At 51.5% G+C, this 18,563-nt stretch overlaps 3 protein-coding genes across 3 annotated transcripts in view; 2 read left to right on the forward strand and 1 right to left on the reverse strand.

Moving 5' to 3' along the window:
- LOC100907934 (uncharacterized) overlaps positions 1–13,485 on the forward strand; it is a 47,379-nt gene extending 33,894 nt beyond the window's left edge. The window contains exons 3-7 of the mRNA XM_029111057.1: positions 340–461; positions 9,096–9,328; positions 11,135–11,312; positions 11,616–11,792; positions 12,516–13,485. Coding sequence (XP_028966890.1) covers positions 340–461; positions 9,096–9,328; positions 11,135–11,312; positions 11,616–11,792; positions 12,516–12,880 — 1,075 coding nt within the window. The 3' untranslated portion in view covers positions 12,881–13,485. The remainder of the gene's footprint in view (positions 1–339; positions 462–9,095; positions 9,329–11,134; positions 11,313–11,615; positions 11,793–12,515) is intronic.
- Positions 13,486–13,630: 145 nt separating this feature from the next.
- LOC100908075 (nuclear pore complex protein Nup54-like) lies at positions 13,631–15,373 on the reverse strand. The gene is made up of 6 exons (XM_003741877.1): positions 15,185–15,373; positions 14,691–15,038; positions 14,483–14,619; positions 14,110–14,335; positions 13,865–14,039; positions 13,631–13,725 (listed from the first exon to the last, which is right to left on the reverse strand). Exons 1-6 carry the CDS (start codon positions 15,371–15,373, stop codon positions 13,631–13,633), a joined length of 1,170 nt encoding a protein of 389 aa, XP_003741925.1.
- A 91-nt stretch (positions 15,374–15,464) lies between these two features.
- Positions 15,465–17,980, forward strand: LOC108864056 (nuclear pore complex protein Nup54-like). The gene is made up of 5 exons (XM_018638943.1): positions 15,465–15,555; positions 16,104–16,324; positions 16,506–16,853; positions 17,531–17,675; positions 17,808–17,980. The coding sequence occupies exons 1-5, from the start codon at positions 15,465–15,467 to the stop codon at positions 17,978–17,980; spliced, it is 978 nt and encodes a 325-aa protein (XP_018494459.1).
- Positions 17,981–18,563: the final 583 nt, after the last annotated feature.

Genomic DNA, 18,563 nt, shown 5'->3' on the forward strand with positions numbered 1-18,563 from the left:
GGTGAATAAATCTTCACCGGATGCGTGATTGGTTCGAGTCCGGAGCTACAGTCCTCGTTAGTGTCGCACTCGTACCGGACGCGACTTGTTTGTGAAGCTGAATCATGGCCTAGCTGTAAAGCCTCGCTTTCGAATCGAAGACCATGCGGCCAACTGAGTCTATTTGGACCCTGGACCCCGGACTAGAAACCATGTCCAAATAAACAGCTGACCCCAGGCTTCCGTGACGCTTGTCATCGATTGTGGTCGCTCTGGACCGGTGTGCCGATCGACGAAGTTAAACGATACGATAATGAAAAGCAGGCGGTCCCCCCATGATGAATTCTCATTTCGTTGCAGGTGTTCAGGACAACACTCGTGCCTGTTCAGCTGGACAAGGGACCATGTGAAGGATCCGGAGGCCCGGGCACGGTGCAAAGGCGAAGGGATTATCCATGTGGCTTATCGATGCGTGGCTTTCCGTGAGTATGATCGAGTCATTATGGGGTATTTTTTGTGGGGAGACGTAATGAGGACGAGAAACCCCAGGGAGCAGGGATCCGGAGCCCCTCCGACATCGAGGAGCGATCATTGTCAATCTCCCTCCGATGGAACACTCTGATTTCCCTGCGAAACCACAGACTTCGATGATTCGTTTTCGGGCCCGATTGGAGGATTTCAGCGTTGAACATTCGACGCGACTCCCTCCATTCGATATCAGGACGCTGCAATCGCCAGGGCGGGTATCGAGTGCACCAGGAAAGAAAAGTCATGATCCCGCAAGCAACAGAACCGTATAGCTTGTGCACTTTTAGGTTTTGGCTGGGAGAGGGATGTCCCCTGTGTATCTCGTTCGGAATTCCGTTTGTTGCTGAGGTGATTAAGGTGTTTGGGGACTGGACACAGAAGTCCGCGACGGTGATAAAAATTAGATTGGGGACTTGGACCTGGCGGCTTATCTCCCCAGAGCTGCTCGGTCTGTCGTCGTAGCGGCGTGAAGAAGCTTCGTCAAAACACATTAGAGTTCACCACAGTCTACCCGCCCGACGGCCCAGCGGAGCAGCCGAGTGTCGGTGGCGGAAGAGTCCGCCGCTCACGCTCTGAGCTACAATCACAACAAACACATGACTGTGTTTGTGTCTGGAGAGTTGCCGGATCTCAGGAACGTGTTCAGTGAATCCGGCCCGATCCGGTCGGGTTCTGTGACGAGAGTCGTCTTTGTCCTCTGGCTGTGCTGACTCGCCGGCTCGCTCTCCGGCTTGTCCGCTCGTCTACTTTCTGTCAATCAAGTCGCGAAGAACTAAATTAAGATCACTCATCGCCGAGCTCATGTCGGACATGCTACTGGCTGTGTCCAAAATTAACCGCTACTCGAGGAGTATGGAAGCTAATTGAGTGGTTCACGGTGGGTTTTCGCAAATTCATCATGTGGCCGTATCAATTAGTCTCGAAAAAAATATCTCCGGTTCGGAAACGGAGGCGAGCGCCTCCGTTCAGAAGTTCCGACTTCCGAACGAGCTGTATTCCGCTCGAGGCTCCTCGAGAACGATCCACGGGAGCTCGTACAGTATTAACAAGTGCACGAGGAAAATAAAAAGCCCGTATGGTTTTGCACGGAACGTTCTCGGGATGGATGACGGAAGTTATAAAACGTAGCCTCAGAGCATGTTTTTGCAGTTTGCAATTCGACGATCAGAAAAACGTGTCTTCTCGAACACCATAGATTCTTCCCGTTGCGTCTGAATTCGATTCATCGATCCATCCGCCACGGAGTGTCGATGCTAGCCTATAATTCCATGGGCCAGGTTTTAAGACCTCGGACTCGGACTCCGAAGATAAATACATTCATTGTGGCTTGATTGCTCTGATTGAATGGAGATGGAGACTGCGTGATTACAAAGAGAGAAACGGAGGAGCTCGGAGAGCGAAATACATCGAGGCGAAGTCGTGAAGGGACCGACGACAGGCAGATAGCCGCCGCGCCTAAATGTCCTCAGGGAGGAGAGAGCGGTCCCTCGTTTATTTAATATGGAATGCTTTATTAGATATTGAGAGGATTATTGGAACCTGAACAAACACCACAAAGCGTGAAACCCTTAATGGACTCTGACGAACTCACTCATTCATATTCGACTCGCGAAGTTCGAGCGGAATCCCTCCCAGTTTGAAATATCCCCACATGGTGCTCCGCTGTTGCTGTCACCTTCTCCGAGTTGACAGCGACAGTAAATGAATCGACTGACGAGGAAGGAACGAATGGGCGTATGGGAAACATTCTCGGGCTGGAATGTCCGTGTCCGGAATATGTAATAAGGGTTTTTGAGCGAACATCCATCCGAGTCCTAGAGCGTGAGCCCGGATTTCATTGAAGGGAATCTCACAGATGAACCCATGATCCGGAGGCACCGGGGGATGGAGTTCTGGCATATCGGGGGTCAAACAGCACTTCGCGATGACAAGCGTTCAATCAGGATCGACGATTGTGTTATGCTCTCGTCGCTCTCAAGTCTCCCGTCATGCAGAGCTAACCATACAGTCATTGTTCTCATCTCGGATTACTGTGAGCGTCTGGTCGAGCCCTGAGCGTGACCCTCGCCCTGCCCTCTCCCCTCCCCCCTCTACAACTTAGAGTGGGACAGTTAGCACTATGAGCGGCATTGAGGAGAATGCGAACTCGACCAAGATGCGTCCTCGTGGCCTGCTATCGATTCGGTCCACGATGAAACCAGTTAGGCAGCCTCAAGGTATGAGGTCTCTCGATGAAGAGGAGAGGAGTTGCACTTGAAAGTGAACCGTCGGTATTGTCTCCTTGGACGCGCTCCAAGCCCTCCATGGACTCCTCACAAGCAGCCCAGTTCGACGATTCCGAGAGGTGAGACTGACCCTCTCCAATATAAGCGTGCCAGTAAGAGAGCTCGGACTGCTGGGAGTTAGATGGAGGAAGTGGTCTACCAAGACCAACTCATCAATAAGAATGTTTCGGGGGTGGTTCCCTGGACATGGGTTTCGGACTCGCGGGGTTCATTGATTCTCGCTATACAAGTCCAAGTGAATGTGGCTTTAATCGGGGGAATTTATCTCGTCGGGGTCGGGAATTCCTCTGATGGGGAGGGATTTGTCTCGGAGTCAGACTCTTCCCAACAGCATGACTCCCCTCAATTACCGGAGCCTTAGAAAATACATTCGGAGTCCTTCGGGTTGAAGAAGAAAGTGCGGAATATGACTGGGACATATCGAGTCGGGACTCGACTTTCGATTTCGATTTTTACGATTCCTGTTTAGAGTCCCGGCTCGAAAGTCCGGTGGGAGAGCCTGACTCTCCTGAATTTCTCGATGAAGTTCTATCCGACGATTTGCTCGAGGAGAGATTCAGATATCCGTTATCTTCCTCCATTCTTCGGAAAGGGTTCAATCTAGCGTGATGTTCCCGCGAATGTATTATTCGTATCACATAGTCGCAGTGTCCTCATAGATGTCGCAGACGTAGGCGATAATTTCATGAATCAGTCTCTTAGTCATCGAATTCCTTTCCGCTCAAGGATTCATCGTGAAATGTAGGCAACGAACGCCTGATTGCAGGGTATTGTCTGGTACGCCTCCGAGATCTGAAAAAAATTGACTTTCTCCCCCGTTTGCTTGCTCATGCCGTACATATTACACAAGGTGTCCGACAAAGGACCTACAGCACGAGCCACTCTCGCAGCCCTGTCGAATTCTTGGTAGTTTTCTTTCCTCTTTCATAATCATCAGGAGCGCATTAGTTCAGGCTTCGGTGTTGCTCAGTCATAAATTCTCGTCGGTGAAGGCGACGACTCCAATGAAGCTAAACTTGACGAAGTCCGATGTTTCGCCAGAGGACCAGCTGTCCCCAAACGACCTCGAATTTACGACCCTCATAGAAAAATAATTGCAAGAGTCGGCGGTCACTTCTTGCTGCAACGTTTTTAGGCGAGAGCAAGCACTCGCCGATGTCCCTCGTGCCCGCAGTGATGATTATATTCCTGAATCAAGCGCCCGAGGCTAAAACGATAGCCCGAGGAAATAATTTCGTGAATCGAGTGGGAATGCGGGAATGTTGGTCGGTTGACTAGCGTTCCATAACACTCCACTTGGAGCAGAGTAAAGAGTTGATACGAGAGAGAGCGAATTCTGAGATGAATCGCAGATGCCACCTGCTGTTTCGAGCACCATTGTAGAAACAGCGAATTTTTATTTTAGGAGAAAGTAGGAGAGAGAGAGTCGGTTCCCGCTGAATTCGGCATCCACTAGAGGAGGACCACAGACAGGGGCGGGATTTTCGGAGGATTCCATGCTAATCTGGCTCAGTCCAACTGCTGAAGTGGCCGGATGCTCTGCATCCAAAACAAGATGCTATCTGTGTCTGAAGAGGTCTTCGGGGTGCTGAGCATTCAGACACCCACACCCCCGATATCCTAAGCTAGAGTCCTCCCAGGCGGTCCCCTCCCCTCGTGACCTCACAGCTGTCCGAAGAGGCGAGCGGGCGAGCCAGTCAGTCAGTTGGCGGACCGGAGATTCGATATACCTCTGGGCCAATAAATGAGGAAGCGGTCGATCCCTCAAAGGGACTCGGTATCGTAGCCCGAGGTCGTCGTCCAACAGGAGATGCTGGGAAACATCTCCGATCCCCTGTGAGAATTCAATATATCCAAATGGAACGTCTGTAATTCCGAGCTCTCGATCGGGAGGATTCGTGTTCCGAGCCGTCCGCTCCTGCGTGGAGACCCTTTGGCCTGATTGCGGACGGGTTGAGATCCCAACGGAAACTACCGTTCTCGCTCCTCGAAGATCGACGGCCGCGTATTTCCTCATTTTCGGTGCCTTCCTGTGTCGACGGCTCACTTTCGAAAGGAGCGACGGCAACAGACGCGCGCGAAACGGTTTCCGGTGCAACTTCCGGATGAAGCATCAATCACGTTTGAATTGAACAAGGAGAACGCTCGGTAGAAATGTTGATCAGCCGAAACGTGCAGAGCACGCCGTCGAAACTGGGGAAACGGCACGGACGGGACAGAAGGACGACACTGTTGTTCAAAAACGGCAGCGAGAGAGTGAACCAATGGAAAAATCATCAGTGAAGTTTTTTCTCCAATATTTCGCTACCTCGATTGTAGTATCGCTTTCCGATTCCCTAGTCTCCTTGTCATTGAAGGAGCAGCAGCTCGTTCACTCCTGCGCCGCCCTAGACCGCCGTTGTCGTCGGTTCGGCTGTGTCGAGCACGGCTGGAAGCGGGGCGCCGAGGACCCACCGTGTACTTGTACAAGATGGTTGCAAGACAAAAGACCCCAGAGCAAACTTCGACGGGCGAAGCAATCAAAAGTCTGTATTTGCCACCATGACCTCTGTCATCACAAGTCCGACTAAGTCCAGCCGGGAGTCGGAACCCTCTCGGACTCAGGACATGCCACTTGGGGATATCTCCATTCAGCGGATTATTGCACGCCATTGAGCCACTGGGATTGTGTGATATGGCCGTCTACGCGCATGGCTACGCTCAAAATATAGTCCGGAGCCATACTAACCTGGCTGTGAATTTCGCTTATTTTATGGAGAGTTGATTCAGAGATCGCTATCAGTGCGCCTCCTTTCTCATCCTCTTATCTCTCAAGTGCCCCCCTCAGCGTGAGCTAGGACACAGGACGCGAGAGATTGAATGGCTCAGAACGATACCGTTGGATATATTCATCTTATCATCAAGTCGAGTGGCGTCAAACAACGACGTCGTTTAATGAAGTCATTATTCGCAAGAGATAATTAGATGCCAACGACAGTATTATTTTAGCCTGAGTATGTTTAGCGCTCTATGTCGCTGACTTTGGCATCGCAGCAGCAAGAGAGACGGAAAAGGAGCACGTGGAAGAATGATGGAGTGAAAATCTGCGCTCGGAGCGGGGAATGACGAGACCGTAGCGACACGCAGGCTCCGCGACGCTCAGCCGATTGATGCAAATTTCGATTCAGTTCCGAAAGTTGTGCTCGAGTCAAGAGTCACAAAAGGGTTACAAGGGTGATATCAGGCGGAAGCATAGAGCTTTGGAAGTCGAATCGGGAGACGATCTCATTAAATTCGAATCGAAAAGTTGTTGGCACGGTGGAAAAAAGGCACGCTCGGAACCCATCCGACCTAAGAGGCTCCGAGCTCGTGTGCCCGAAACAGCGAGGTTTAGCTCGTCAATCCGGTGATCTGCACAGACAAGAATACCGATTTGGGGGAGATCAGAGTGTGTGTAGGTTTTTCAACATGCTCAACACCTCAACGCCGAGGCGGAGATGGAGCTTTGATATCCGTTCACCTCATCACGTCTCCTGTTTTTCGATGCCTAATCCCTCATGGTGACGTCAATGATTTCGACGAACACTCAGGATCGGATTTCTATCATCGAGCGGACTCGCCCTCAAATAAGATCGTTGTAGTGTAGTAGAAAAGGAGGGGGCCGTAGGAATTCTGGAGAATTTTTTCAAAAAACCTAATCTTCGTCTCGGCAGACCCCCGGGACCGAGACGGATACAGCAGAAGTGGGACTACGGAATAACAGATGGTTATTCACATCGAGAATGAAACGAAAGAAGGCAAAGCTTGCAGATAGACACCACCGCAGAAGGCGGTGCGGTGAAAAATAGAACAACCTGTTTGTGTTTGGGAGCAGAAGGTCTCGATCGAAGGCTGAGTCTTATGGGAGAGGGAGGCTCAAGTAGAAAGAGTGCGTTTGAATATTTGCCCGCGCCCTGGCTACGAGTCTTCAGGAAGCGCCTCTCTGATTCCTCCCCTTCAGAGAAAAAAAGCTTCTCGGGTGATTGGTCCTCTCGACAATCGGCGTCGGGACGTCTGGTGAGGCGCGGGACTGGGGGAAACAATTTCCTCACGCTCAAAAACTCCCCGGAATGTTAGTCTATAAAACAAAAGTTCAAGCCAGTCAAGGTCAGTCCTTCTCAGAATGTTCTCTCCGAGGGATTTGCGGATGTCGACCTGGATGGGACGTTTACGATTGTCGAGGATTCCGGACGTACGGCGCAGTTCCTCGTGTCCTGCCGGAGACCATATAGGGAGAGACTGTTTTAGCTTCATGGGCACTCATTCAAGAGCACTGAGGTCATCTGGTAGCAGTCTGTCATCATGGAGCAGTGTCGTTCATTCGGTGCGAGTTTCTGTGACTTGACCATTCAGGAAAGATTTTCCCATCGCGGGAGATTTTCGCGATGGCTGTGCGGTCCTGTACCGAGCCGACTGACAGCGACGCAGGAAACAGCTTAGATTATTCCCCCGCAAGCCCAAGTACGACATCGTCTCCTGACGGCACTCCTCCTCCCCTCCTACGATCCTCTTCTCCCTCCCCCCTCCCCGATGTTTGAGCGAGAGACTTCGCAGGACGTCTACTCTATCCCCGTCGGAATCCTCCCTCCCTTCGGGCGGCTTCGCGAGGTTTACGACTAAAGGTCGTCTCGCTAGGCCATGACGGACATATAAAATGAGTGACCGGCTCTTATTCGGATTTGATCCGCGGACCGTTAGAGGCTCATAACGCCATAAAGGAGAACTCGGGGAATTGGTCGCAAACCACCACAAGAAAACACTCGTCCGGTCCGACTCTGCCGTTTTCGGCAAGCGCTCTGCTGCTAGGAGCTCCCGATCCTCTTCAGCGACGATTTCCCCTCTCGATGGACGCTCGGTCCTCCTGGCTGACACCCTCCCTCGGCGGAGAAAAGATGTCGTCCCGATCAAGTCCGTAATAATTATTCAGACTAAGATGGAATTCCTCCGAGCAGCCGGGGAGCATGCCTCAACCGCACGCAATCGACGAGGACCAAATCATGAATTCAGGAATTTCAGTACGTAGGTACTCGGATCTCTAGTGTATATCCGCTCAATTAAATACAGCGTGACCGGGTTCGGTCTTCCCGACATTTGTGAGCACTCTCACCACAAGTCAGACTGGAAGAGCTTCATAATTGGATCTCATCCGTCACAGTCAATAGGACGGTCGACTTCGCAGTGGTGTTTGTCGAGAAAATAATGAAATTGTAGATTTCTCCTGCTCAAGGCACGCGAGCGTTCCTGTGGACCGACCTGGAGAGCGGGAGCCCGAGACGCTCGAACGATCGATCGTTTGGAGCCCGCTTCATAAAGATGACCTTGCCTGCGTCGCTTCGTCCTCTCGAACGTCTGTATGATTCCTATCGGAATTCCAATCCAAACCATTATTTTTCGTCAAGAGCAAATCGACGAGGACGACGACGACCCGAGAAGCCGAGAAAAGTCGAGAGAAATAGCGGCCTTTATAGCGTCTTCGACGTGGAACCTACCGGGTCGAATGGAATCGGTCGCATCGAGTCCGATGGTCCGAACCCACCAGGGTGATGCATCGCGAAGGTAGCGATCGAGCCAGAACAACATTTTCGACAAATGATGACCACCGATTATCCGATTGGCCTCCATTCGACTCATGGACTCGTAGTGGCTTATTAGTGGTAGCCATCGTCCACAGGAGGAATATGATCGCGTATCACAATGAGCCTTCCACCGATAGTCCAATTAGGAGCGACGGAAATAGGGGCGTTTCCTTCGGTCCTTGCCGGTATGCGCTCGGTGTCCGCCTACCTGCCGATGATATTGCGTGTTACGCCAGTGATGACGTCGTCGCAAAAACCGAGCCGAAAGGAAGCTCTTTTTACGTACAGTCCTCGATGTCTCTCCTTGTCCTCCTCCGCCTTTCGGGAGAATACCTCAATCCATGAATTCAGTTGGAGAACGCCCCAGGCTACAAGTGGCCGTCCTTCTCCGAGCCGACTCCACAATTAGGAGTTTCATTAGGACTTTCTCATTTGTCAAGTGAAGGAACGTAGGAAAAGGCAGCGGGAGAAAGAGGGAAGCGGAGAACGAAGACAGGATTCTCAAATACTTCCAGCGGGGAACCGCTTGGGACGAGAAGATCTCTCATTAGTCCACGTAAACTGCGGCGCTCGGCAGGAGGGAGCGAGGGCAAACTATAAACACGAATGAGAATGGGAATAATTAAAAACGACAAAAGAGCTCGAGGTCAGGGCAGGAATGTCGATTGCGGGCTGGCTCTGTGTTTTAATCCTTCGCGTTCCCTTCCAGATTCGAACAAACTCCAAGTCACCTCGGTGTGCTCCAAACGCCTCGGAGCCGAACAGAGCTACGGCTATCTGATGTCGCCTGGCTACCCGGAATTCTACTACGTCGATGCGAAGCACAGCCAGAAATGTAATTGGACCATTCAAGGCAGACAGGGTCAAACAGTGACAGTGAACGTACTCGATGTGCGCTTAAGACCTATGCTGCGGAGGAGTCATAATCACATCACATCTGAGGTGCGTATCGAATGCCTTATCGAAGAGGTTCCCTCCGGCCAATATTATTCTATACAGCATTTCTCATCGAACGGTGGAGGAATTCCGAGCGGAGAGATGGCCGAGCGGTCTCGAAAATTCCCGCCCGATTCGCGCCGGCGCCGCCAACTTGAGGTTGTCGTGGAAGGGGAGTCGCCGCGTGGATTGGGCAGACGAGCACTCCACCGTCGACGCTTTGGTGGTCCTCGGTCCACGGCCTATCGAACTAGAATGCTCGCCCCCGGAAAATACGGTGGGCTTCGGCCCGATTTGCTGTTGACCTCTTGGCTCCCTCGATTCGTCCGAATCAATTCGGGCAGGGGTGATTCCCCTTATCTTGATGCCGTTACTTCCGATCCGCCATCGTCGTCCGGTCGACCGGCGAGCGTCTTGTTCCTCGACGATCCGTTTCTTTCTCTCGTGCATGAGATCCTGTCTCCACAGAATCCTCTCCGCATGCGTGCTCCTCTCGGAGGCTCCTGGTTCTGCTCAATATCGATGTATAGCGATATAGCGCGGACTTTTCGCGCAAACAGCCTTGACATGAGGGCTGTCAGACTGGCGGTCGAGGCATATTCGGTCGGCCCGTCATAGAGAGGGTCAATGTATCTCTGCTCCTCCGGCTCGGGATTCTTTTTTGAGCCGGGAAATAATACCACCAGAGGTATATCGGAAGAGTAAGCTGAAAGTAAGCGATGCGCGGGAACGCCGCCATTCGGAATGTATCAGGAGTACAGACACTTCTACTGCACAACCAGAAGAAAGACACTCGCTGGTCATTGCTGGATTACTTAAGTCGTCGATTACCACACATCATCTCAGCACGATCGAACCGCATTGGGCGAGTTGTCCTCCTCAAGTGCTCCGTAACACTTCCCGATTGATTCTCAAAGGTTGCCCCCTTGTCTGTCCGCATTACGCATTCTGATATTGGTGGCTCATTGATAGATGGACCGCCTGGGGTTCGTTTTGGAGAGCAGACTCCGCGCGCTCTGTGTCGGTTCCTCCGCTGAAACTGTTAGAGTCCCTCACAGGGGGCGCCACCATAGGTGATGTGGTCCTATTCTTTTGCCGCTTGGGCGACCCAACTCGAGGAAGCAGACCTTTTCATCCCGATCTCAATCTCAGGAAGCTTCCTCTCGGACGCTTCCTAATCGTCGCGGAGGCTTCAGAGCTCGTAAGTCGGATGATTCCAATTCGGAACACCTCCTCTCACCCCTAATCCAAGCCCCGATGCTTCACACTCAAGATGCCACCCTCAGCTGATGATGCGGCGGCGTTTCGCAACGCAGACGGCCGTTTCATCTTTCGAATGCGTTCTCGAATACATTCTTCCCATACTGGACGAGCTTGACTCCGGCCTGGATGCACCCTTCTTCCTTGGAGAGCCCGGCCGAACCCGTGGTATTATTTCCGTCAGTTTTCTGACCGACTGATGAGTGCGCCAGCGCCTTCGGTTTGTAAAAATAACTAGCCCACAATCCCAGTATAATCGCTCAGCTGTCGGACGCTTGATCCGATTATACATGCTTTACATGTGGATGAGGTCCACCTAGAACACAGGCAGATACTTCGATCGCGCGAGGGGAACTCGGGGCATCCTTTCAGGTGAGCCACGGGCCTTCGAGAATGACCCGTCTCCTCGAGACGGTCCCCTTGCTGTTGATGAAACGTCGGCTGTACTCCTCTTCTAAGCAATCTTCCTTCTCACATTTCGCGACTGGAAACGAACCAAGAGCGCTTCACGATAGATCAGGCTAATATTGACCGGACATTCCTTCTCCACAGGAGTGCGGCGATCTCCTCCGTTTGACATCCGGGGATCACAGCGGATCACTTCTCGCAGACATCTGCACCGATCAACAGCGCTATTTCCTAAATACGTTTTCCAGTGCCAACTCCATCTCTGTACAGTTCATCTCATCGGGCTTCGCGCCGCAGCGAGGATTCATCTTAGAGTACAAAAGTGAGTCAGTTCACAATTCGTTGCGGTATCTGCTCTGGACCGAGCTATGGGAGACATCTCTTTTCTATGGTCCCGGTTTAAGCCAAGAGGAAAGTTTCTACTCGACCACAATGTCGAGTATCTCGGCCGCTCGAACGAGCTCGAGGTCCCGAACGGAAAATACCAATACCTAAAAATAAATAATGTTCACTCATTCGCGATATTATGTCATGCGATGCCGACAAGAATTTGACTGCCGATTATGGAAACCCACAAATGAAATATTTCGATTCATCCTCATGAGTTCCTTTCTTCTTTCCACAGTCTCGGGTTGCCCTACCCTTCCAGAACCTATCCAGGGGTTTCTGGAATCTCGAAACACGACGGCGGCGACTTATCGCTGTCGGCAGGATTTCTACTTCGCCGACACTCTTTCGCATCATAAGACATTACTCTGCCTGAACGGCACTCGTTGGGACCGGCTTCTGGGACAGTGTCTCTGTGAGTAGAAACTGCTCTGTTTTTTTTACATAATTCCCGATGCATCGCTCAACTCCCGCGCCCCCTCAAATCGTTGCTTTCCGTCACGCGCGTTTTGCCTACCCATTCAGACCTAGGCTGATCGAACAATTTTCTCTCGGTTGGAGGAGTGTTTAAATCAGACGTCCGGGAAAGACGCTCCGGGAAGCCCGGATATCTTGACGTTGATCCTGGAAACGGGGTCGGTCGAGTTCTGGAAACGAATCAAAATCCGAAGCTCCTGGTCGACCCGCTCGTAGTGCCTCAATGAGAACGGAAAATTCAGGAAGAGCGCGTCAAGGGGTTCCGCGCATCTATATATCCATGTGTCTGTTCGTTTATCTGTCGTTGTACTTATCGATCCAGCAAGCCATTCAATCGACAGTCAGCAAGCGATCGCGGATCAATCCCTTGAGTAATCCGCGTGTCGAGAGGTCACTGGTAGGAAACCATCTCGAGCACCATATCGACACGTCAGTCGGCCAAATATTTCGGGGTTCCAGAGTACGCACACGTTCTCGAGTCTTGAGGCATGGGAATGGAGTCAGCAATCAGGAATACTGGGGCCCCGAAGCGAGCCGCGGTTTTTTTTGGGATATTCCTCAAACAATGATAGTCGCCATCGCGCGTCCCCACCGGTTTTCTCGCTTGAATTCACGCTAATCGATGACGATTGGTACAATAATTGCAAATTCTTCATTCCAGCGACGTACGAACTCGCCTACCAAGGCAAGTTGATTCTCGGCTCTGGACGTCCTGGTTACTCGCAAGAGCCGTCGAATACGATCGACGACAGCGACGACCTGCCTCGGGCGATAACTTCAAACACCAACCGAGAAACAAAATCTAGTCTGAACCTTTCATCCCTGACGCGCACCATGTCGGAGTACGCGGACGTAATCATTCCTTCGATCATCGTGGGTCTCCTGGTCTTCGGCAACACGATCATCGTTCTTTATATATGCAAACTCAGGAGGCAGAACAAGCAGCGCATTTGTGCTCGAACCCCCATTGAGCTTCCCCTGAAAGACAGAGACGAGCATAAAATCGCTCCGCTCGCCACTATCTAACCGTGGGAAGGGCACGCGTTCCATATCACAGAAAACGGAGGAACAAAATGTTCCAACAATGCCGTCTATGGATCAACTGTATAGCAGCGACCGAGCAAGAAACTTCATCCTGTAAATGGCCTAGTGTAAAGTCGTTCCTGTAATCTCGATCGAGGTTTATTTAGTAGGTTAATGAATGGTAATTACTGATGATGATAATATAATAAGTAGACAGGCACCCGATTTCTGCTTTGATCGGTATTTCGTGGTCTTTCATTTACGTGAGAGTTTCGGTAGGACTTCGAAGAGCTCTCCGTCTCAATCGTGGCAAGAAGTATGTATTTGTTCCTCGGTTTAATGTAAATCCATGACCAGCTAGATGAGGTAGACACGCTTAGCGACAGACATAGCGTGAGGATGCGAGGAGTGATGGAAAAAACAAGACAGTATGTATTGGAAGAAGACGGCGTAGGCGAGAACGGAAGCGCCTCCTGGAGCATAGAAGATGAAAAGAGAGCCTGTACATAATGTTAAGTGTTCCGAAAGGTCGAGAAGGACCTCCTTCCGTGTAAGAAGAAGTTCCATGGAGAAGCTTGAATGAAATTCAGACATTGATGGTTCCTGGCGAAATATGACTTTTCATTTCACCTGCATATAGCCCAAGGGGCGCGAGTGGCTTTCGATACAGCGAAAAAGCTCACGGTGGATAGCGGAGCTCCAACAAGCGCTGATGAAGGTTTCTCGCGCGGTTTCTGAGTGAGAAGGTCCGCCTCAAGGTTGTTTGCTCCGGATCTCGCGGACGGCTCTGTCCAGATTATCCATGGCCTTGAGATCTTCTTTCAAAATGTCGATCAAAGCTGCGAGGCCTGAGGAAATCCTTCATTGCTTGAGCATTAGATCGAGTCGGTGAGTCGATGCCTCGACGGATCGAGGACGCATACACCGTGAGAGGGAAGAGCTGTTCACGGAGGACTCTGGTTCGAGGTTGGGGAATCGATTTCGAACCTTTCTGATGTTCTTGAAAGAGATCACGGATCCGCGGAAGATTTTCAGAGTTGATGCCGAAATCTTCTTGAGCGTTTTCATCCTCTAACGTAGACTGAAGAATCATATCCTGCACTTCCCGGAACCTTCCTTTGCTCAGGTCGTGGATTTCTTCGAGGAGATTTTTCAGAGAATCCTGTGGGAGACGTAATCCGGTGTCCACGGCTTTCCCATGGGGAGCTCGTCGCTCAAAGGTTTCCACTAACCTCAAGGAAACTCTCATAAGGTTTCTTTTCAGTTCCCCTCATCCTACAGCGCTCAAATACGCCCATGACTCCGAGGATCCGATGTGCAATTTGGTGTTGATTCAAATTAAATTGATCGATCCGGGCTTTGGCAAGGCGAAAGCGCTCCTCCAACCGATCGATCTCTTCGCTCATGGATGCAAGTTTTGCTTTCAGGCGTTCCTGGTACTGCAATTGCAATTCAAACCTACAAGATCATAAGACGATTAATTCTCTCTCTTGAATATCCGTCTATCGTCGTCATCGATTCCGACTGCCCGTTGAGAAAGCTCCTCGAATGATCTCCACATGGGCGGGCCTTGGACTCCACGCTTATTAATTTCACCGAGCCAACCTGGTGTCGAGGCTTTCGAAGCCGATTACCGGCACAGGAACCAATTTCGTACGATCCGGATTGTCCGATTTGGCGAGTTCCCAGCTCTCAGCACTGACACCCGGAGGAGGGTTAGCGAGGTATTGTTCAACTTGCCGCTGGAAATGTCCCGAGTTTTTATTGAGCAGCAACCGGGAAGGAGAGAATCCCTGATCTTCCCACGGAATACCTGAGCCAGCTCGACGACTTCAGCGAGGTCTACGACGCCCATGTCGGTTAGAGCCGCCTTGCATTTCGGGTCATCGAATGCCTCCTTAAGTTCTCGCGATCCCCATCGGCGTTGCTTCCCACCGGCGATTCTCTCCTTCACGTAGACAATTATCCGCGTCTGGTAGCTTCCGAGATCGTTCATGGAATCCACGAAGATGGATAGGCTGTCGGACTTGATGACATTCCTGTGGAGCAGTTCCGTGATCGTAGGGACCATGCTCCGAATTTCTTTGATATCCTTGCTAATGAGGAGACAGACAAGACCGTCGTCAGCACGATGAGAGGGTAAGGCGTTGTAAGCGAAGGTCTGGAAATTTTTCGAAGGGCTAATGAGTGCAGACTTCCCGAATCCAGAATACGTGAATTTCGGATTTGAAACCTCGAGGAACGACTCCGGAAAGATCGGAAGAAACTTGGACGGGCGCATCGACCCAAGAGAATGAATTAACGTACTCTGAAAACATAGGACGGGTCTCCTGCTGCCCGAGTCGTGGCCTCGCTCCGCTGTAAATCAGCGGGGCTCGCGATTCCGAACTTGGCTTGCAGTAGCCGGAGCATGGCTACGATCCTGACTCGATGGTCTTGCTGATCCAGAGCCTCATCCACTCCTCCACTCATTTGTACCGACATGATGTTCGACATCGTGAGTCGCTAGAAGCTCATTTCGTTGTCACCCGCCCATCGGGAGATGGAACGGACATATGGTGTCATAATATGTGATCAAAAAGACGACATGATACCATGGGTGATTTTTCATCGTATCGATAACTTCAACGCGCTCCTCCCTTCCGAATATCGGGCCCAGGAGCGTAAGGCATCGAATGGTATGGTGATGTGCTGAGAAATATTACGGGGAAAGCCGTCGGTTCCCCGCGGACAACAAAGTCGGAGGTGTACCACGGAGAAAAAAGACTCCTCCATTCTCTGTCGATAATCTCGAACCTTTTTGGAGGTACGACGATTTTCGTGCGACAGGGTGAGAACTTGCCTCCGTATAAACATCGTGCAGGAAAATTCTTCCTCCTAGTAAGAATTGTTCCATTGTGGAGCTCGCTAGATGACAAGCGAGAACGGGAAACGGGCGCAGCCGCAAGGATCCGCAGTCCAGTCTCTCCCAGCCGTGGCTGCAGCCGAGCTCCCACAGTCCCATACGCTTTCCGGCCCGAATTCGTGGCAGGATTGTCGGTTCGAGCTTCCCCCACAGAATAGGAACGAGGCCCTCGATGAATACCAGTCAGCAGGACCTGCGAGGGAACCGACCGAGCAGTCGGAGCTTCTCCGTAAGATCCGCCCTCCCTCAGAATCGTTTATGATGCTCGTGCGCTAATGATGCGGTCTCGGGCCCGTTGTATATGATCCGATCCTCCTTCAGCCGTCATACGCTCAGCCCCTGAGAACGGAACGGAATGTCGGACTTCGGAGAACGCTGTCATCAGAGCTGTGACGTCACCGCAAATATACAACGATGAGCGGGACCGTGTTGTGGCATTGTTCAACCGGATCCAGGCCAGTTTCGGGTTCGGTCAAGGCTTCTTCTCCCAGGCCGGAGATCCAGTGGAAATCTCTGCTGGGAATCCCTTCTGCGTTTTCAAGGTTCCCAACCTCCCTCAGTAGATTTGAAGTTTTTCGGAGGATCCGATCTTTGGCCTCCCAGCCAGGAGATTCTGATTCTTCCGCTGGGCTCCGGCCGCTTGAAACTCGCAGGAGCCTTCAGCGATGTATCTCAATGCATATGTCCCCAGTCTCATTAGTATTAGATCATATTGTTTTTCAGAGCGTGACTTACAAGAGACTTCGCGTCCACAGTCCGTCGGATGGTTTTGTCTATTTAATTGTGGCTAAGAGCGTCGATACCCTCAGAAACGAATTCCCCCGTCTCATCGAAGATCTTAACCGTACATTGGTGAACAGCCCAACCGAACGAATCATCTGTGAGTCTATGGAGGATCTCGGCGAAAATAGAACGGCAGTGGCGATCTCCGTGATCCGAAGCGGTTTCGATGGCGTTGCGCGTATGCCTCCTAGTAACGAGCTCAGAAATGCGCTCGTACAATCCGATGTTGGAAGGAAACTCGAAAACCTCGGTGTCGTAGCTGTTCAAAGCGCTGAGGAGTTCCGTGAGGTATTCAGGCTTCTGCTGCCAGAAGTTTGGCGCTGACTAGATGAACCTAGCTCGCGGTATTTCTCAGTGCTGCTTTAAAACTCATCGACTCCACCCAGACTTACCCGCCTTGAGGTTTTCAGAAAAATGTTAGAGGGCCGTTCAGAAATCCGCCTCCAGGTTCGAGCAGAATGCTCTGGGAGAAAGCGGAAGCGGAGAATCCGGACCCCGCGAAATATTCTCCTGTGGAAGTCCTCGGACCCAAAGGGCTCCACAGGAGGTTCGCTCTGTTTTCATATAATGGACTTTTGCGAGTTTATCTTATGTGCGCCAGCTCTGGGTATGTCTCTGATCAGAGAAGTCCGAGGGATCTTCAATCGTCCTCCTCGCACGCTCTAGGCTCTCCGAACTAGTACGAGAATTGGACGTCCAGAAACAAGAACTCCGAGAACTTTCGTCAAGTGCGGATATGCTCCAGGGCCGATCCCGTCAGATGCGGGGGATTCTGAAAGCACTTGAGGTCCGTCAAGAATCGATGGGAGATCGCGTTCTCAGAGTTTTATCGCTTTTCGCGGTAGCCGAAGGCCGTGGTCGAGCAATTTCTGCGGAGGAAGAAGTTGTACAGGCATGTTGCTCACTCTCTGATAGAACTCCTGAGAGATTTGAGTCGAGTCTCATATGGAGGTTTTTCCTTCAAGAACTCCATGCAGAGGATACGCGATAGAATCGAACACCTGAGCTCGGACGCGCTCTGTCGTCTCGAGGAGAAGGTGTACAGTGTGCAGAAGGCAGAAGCGATGTTGACGAACGAGAGGAAAGATATGCTCAAGCGTCAAACAGAAAGTGAGCGGACCGGGATCAGTTCTGGATAGGGCCCCGACCAGACCTAGCCTCGGGAGCTCCTCTTGTATTTGAGCAAATACTCTCTGTGAAGTTCCTCTCGGTCCGAAAGATTGAGCCGAAAAACCATTCCAGGAATGGGGGAGACGGCAGAGGAGCTCAAGAACAACCTCGAGGCGATGAAGAAAATCGAAAGGCAGGTTGCTAGCAGAAGACTTGGAATACCCGACACGGATCACATAGCGATTTTCCGTAACCATGAAGGGATGGAATCCCGGGGCTGGGATCGGTGTCGGAGTAGAACCTGAGGCCAGCGGAGCTTCGAATTCCAAGAGATGGATTTTTTCTCCCTGGAGACTGCTCCCGCGGAGAGACATCGGGGGAAGGAAGAACCATCTGTTCATATGACCGTAAACCCTGGTGAGGGACAGAGAGGTATAGAAATGAACGACCTCTGAAGGGTGTTTATTGAAGAGCTCAATCGAGATCGACCTCGATATCTCATTCCGAGATGACTTCACCTAGCGTTGGCCTTAGAGTGTGTAATTCGCTGTGTGAGACCAGCGATGTTGCGTTCCTCCGGAGTCTCCTGGGCTCCCGACAGAGTCTATTCTACATTTTCCGACGTTCTCCATCAGGAATCCCATCCGGGATTCGAGGCACAAGCATGCTGGTCTTAGTCTAGATCGATGCAGTTCGTCTTCGGGAAACGTCCTCAATAGCATCATCGTGAAGGCATCCGAAACTTCAAAGTTTTGCTCTTTGCCGCGGCCCCACTCGAATCATGAGCTAGGGAAGGGCCGCAGCTTTACAACGACAACCAATGAAAGCGCGACGCTGCGGCTCAGAGGACCAACCATCGCCCCGAGACGGCAGAAGCAGCGCGATTCT

Source organism: Galendromus occidentalis, unplaced genomic scaffold, assembly GCF_000255335.2.
Source record: "Galendromus occidentalis unplaced genomic scaffold, Mocc_1.1 scf7180000077213, whole genome shotgun sequence".
NCBI classification, from domain to species: Eukaryota; Metazoa; Arthropoda; class Arachnida; order Mesostigmata; family Phytoseiidae; genus Galendromus; species Galendromus occidentalis.

Coding starts and splice junctions, on each gene's coding strand:
- LOC108864056 (XM_018638943.1), top strand. CDS start 15,465: ATGATACCATGGGTGATTTTTCATCGTATCGATAACTTCAACGCGCTC. Junction 16,325..16,505: donor ATCCCTTCTGCGTTTTCAAG/GTTCCCAACCTC, acceptor ATTGTTTTTCAG/AGCGTGACTTACAAGAGACT. Junction 16,854..17,530: donor GCGCTGAGGAGTTCCGTGAG/GTATTCAGGCTT, acceptor TTTTCCTTCAAG/AACTCCATGCAGAGGATACG.
- LOC100908075 (XM_003741877.1), bottom strand. CDS start 15,373: ATGTCGAACATCATGTCGGTACAAATGAGTGGAGGAGTGGATGAGGCT. Junction 14,040..14,109: donor CTTATGAGAGTTTCCTTGAG/GTTAGTGGAAAC, acceptor CGTCTCCCACAG/GATTCTCTGAAAAATCTCCT. Junction 13,726..13,864: donor CTTTCAAGAACATCAGAAAG/GTTCGAAATCGA, acceptor GGATTTCCTCAG/GCCTCGCAGCTTTGATCGAC.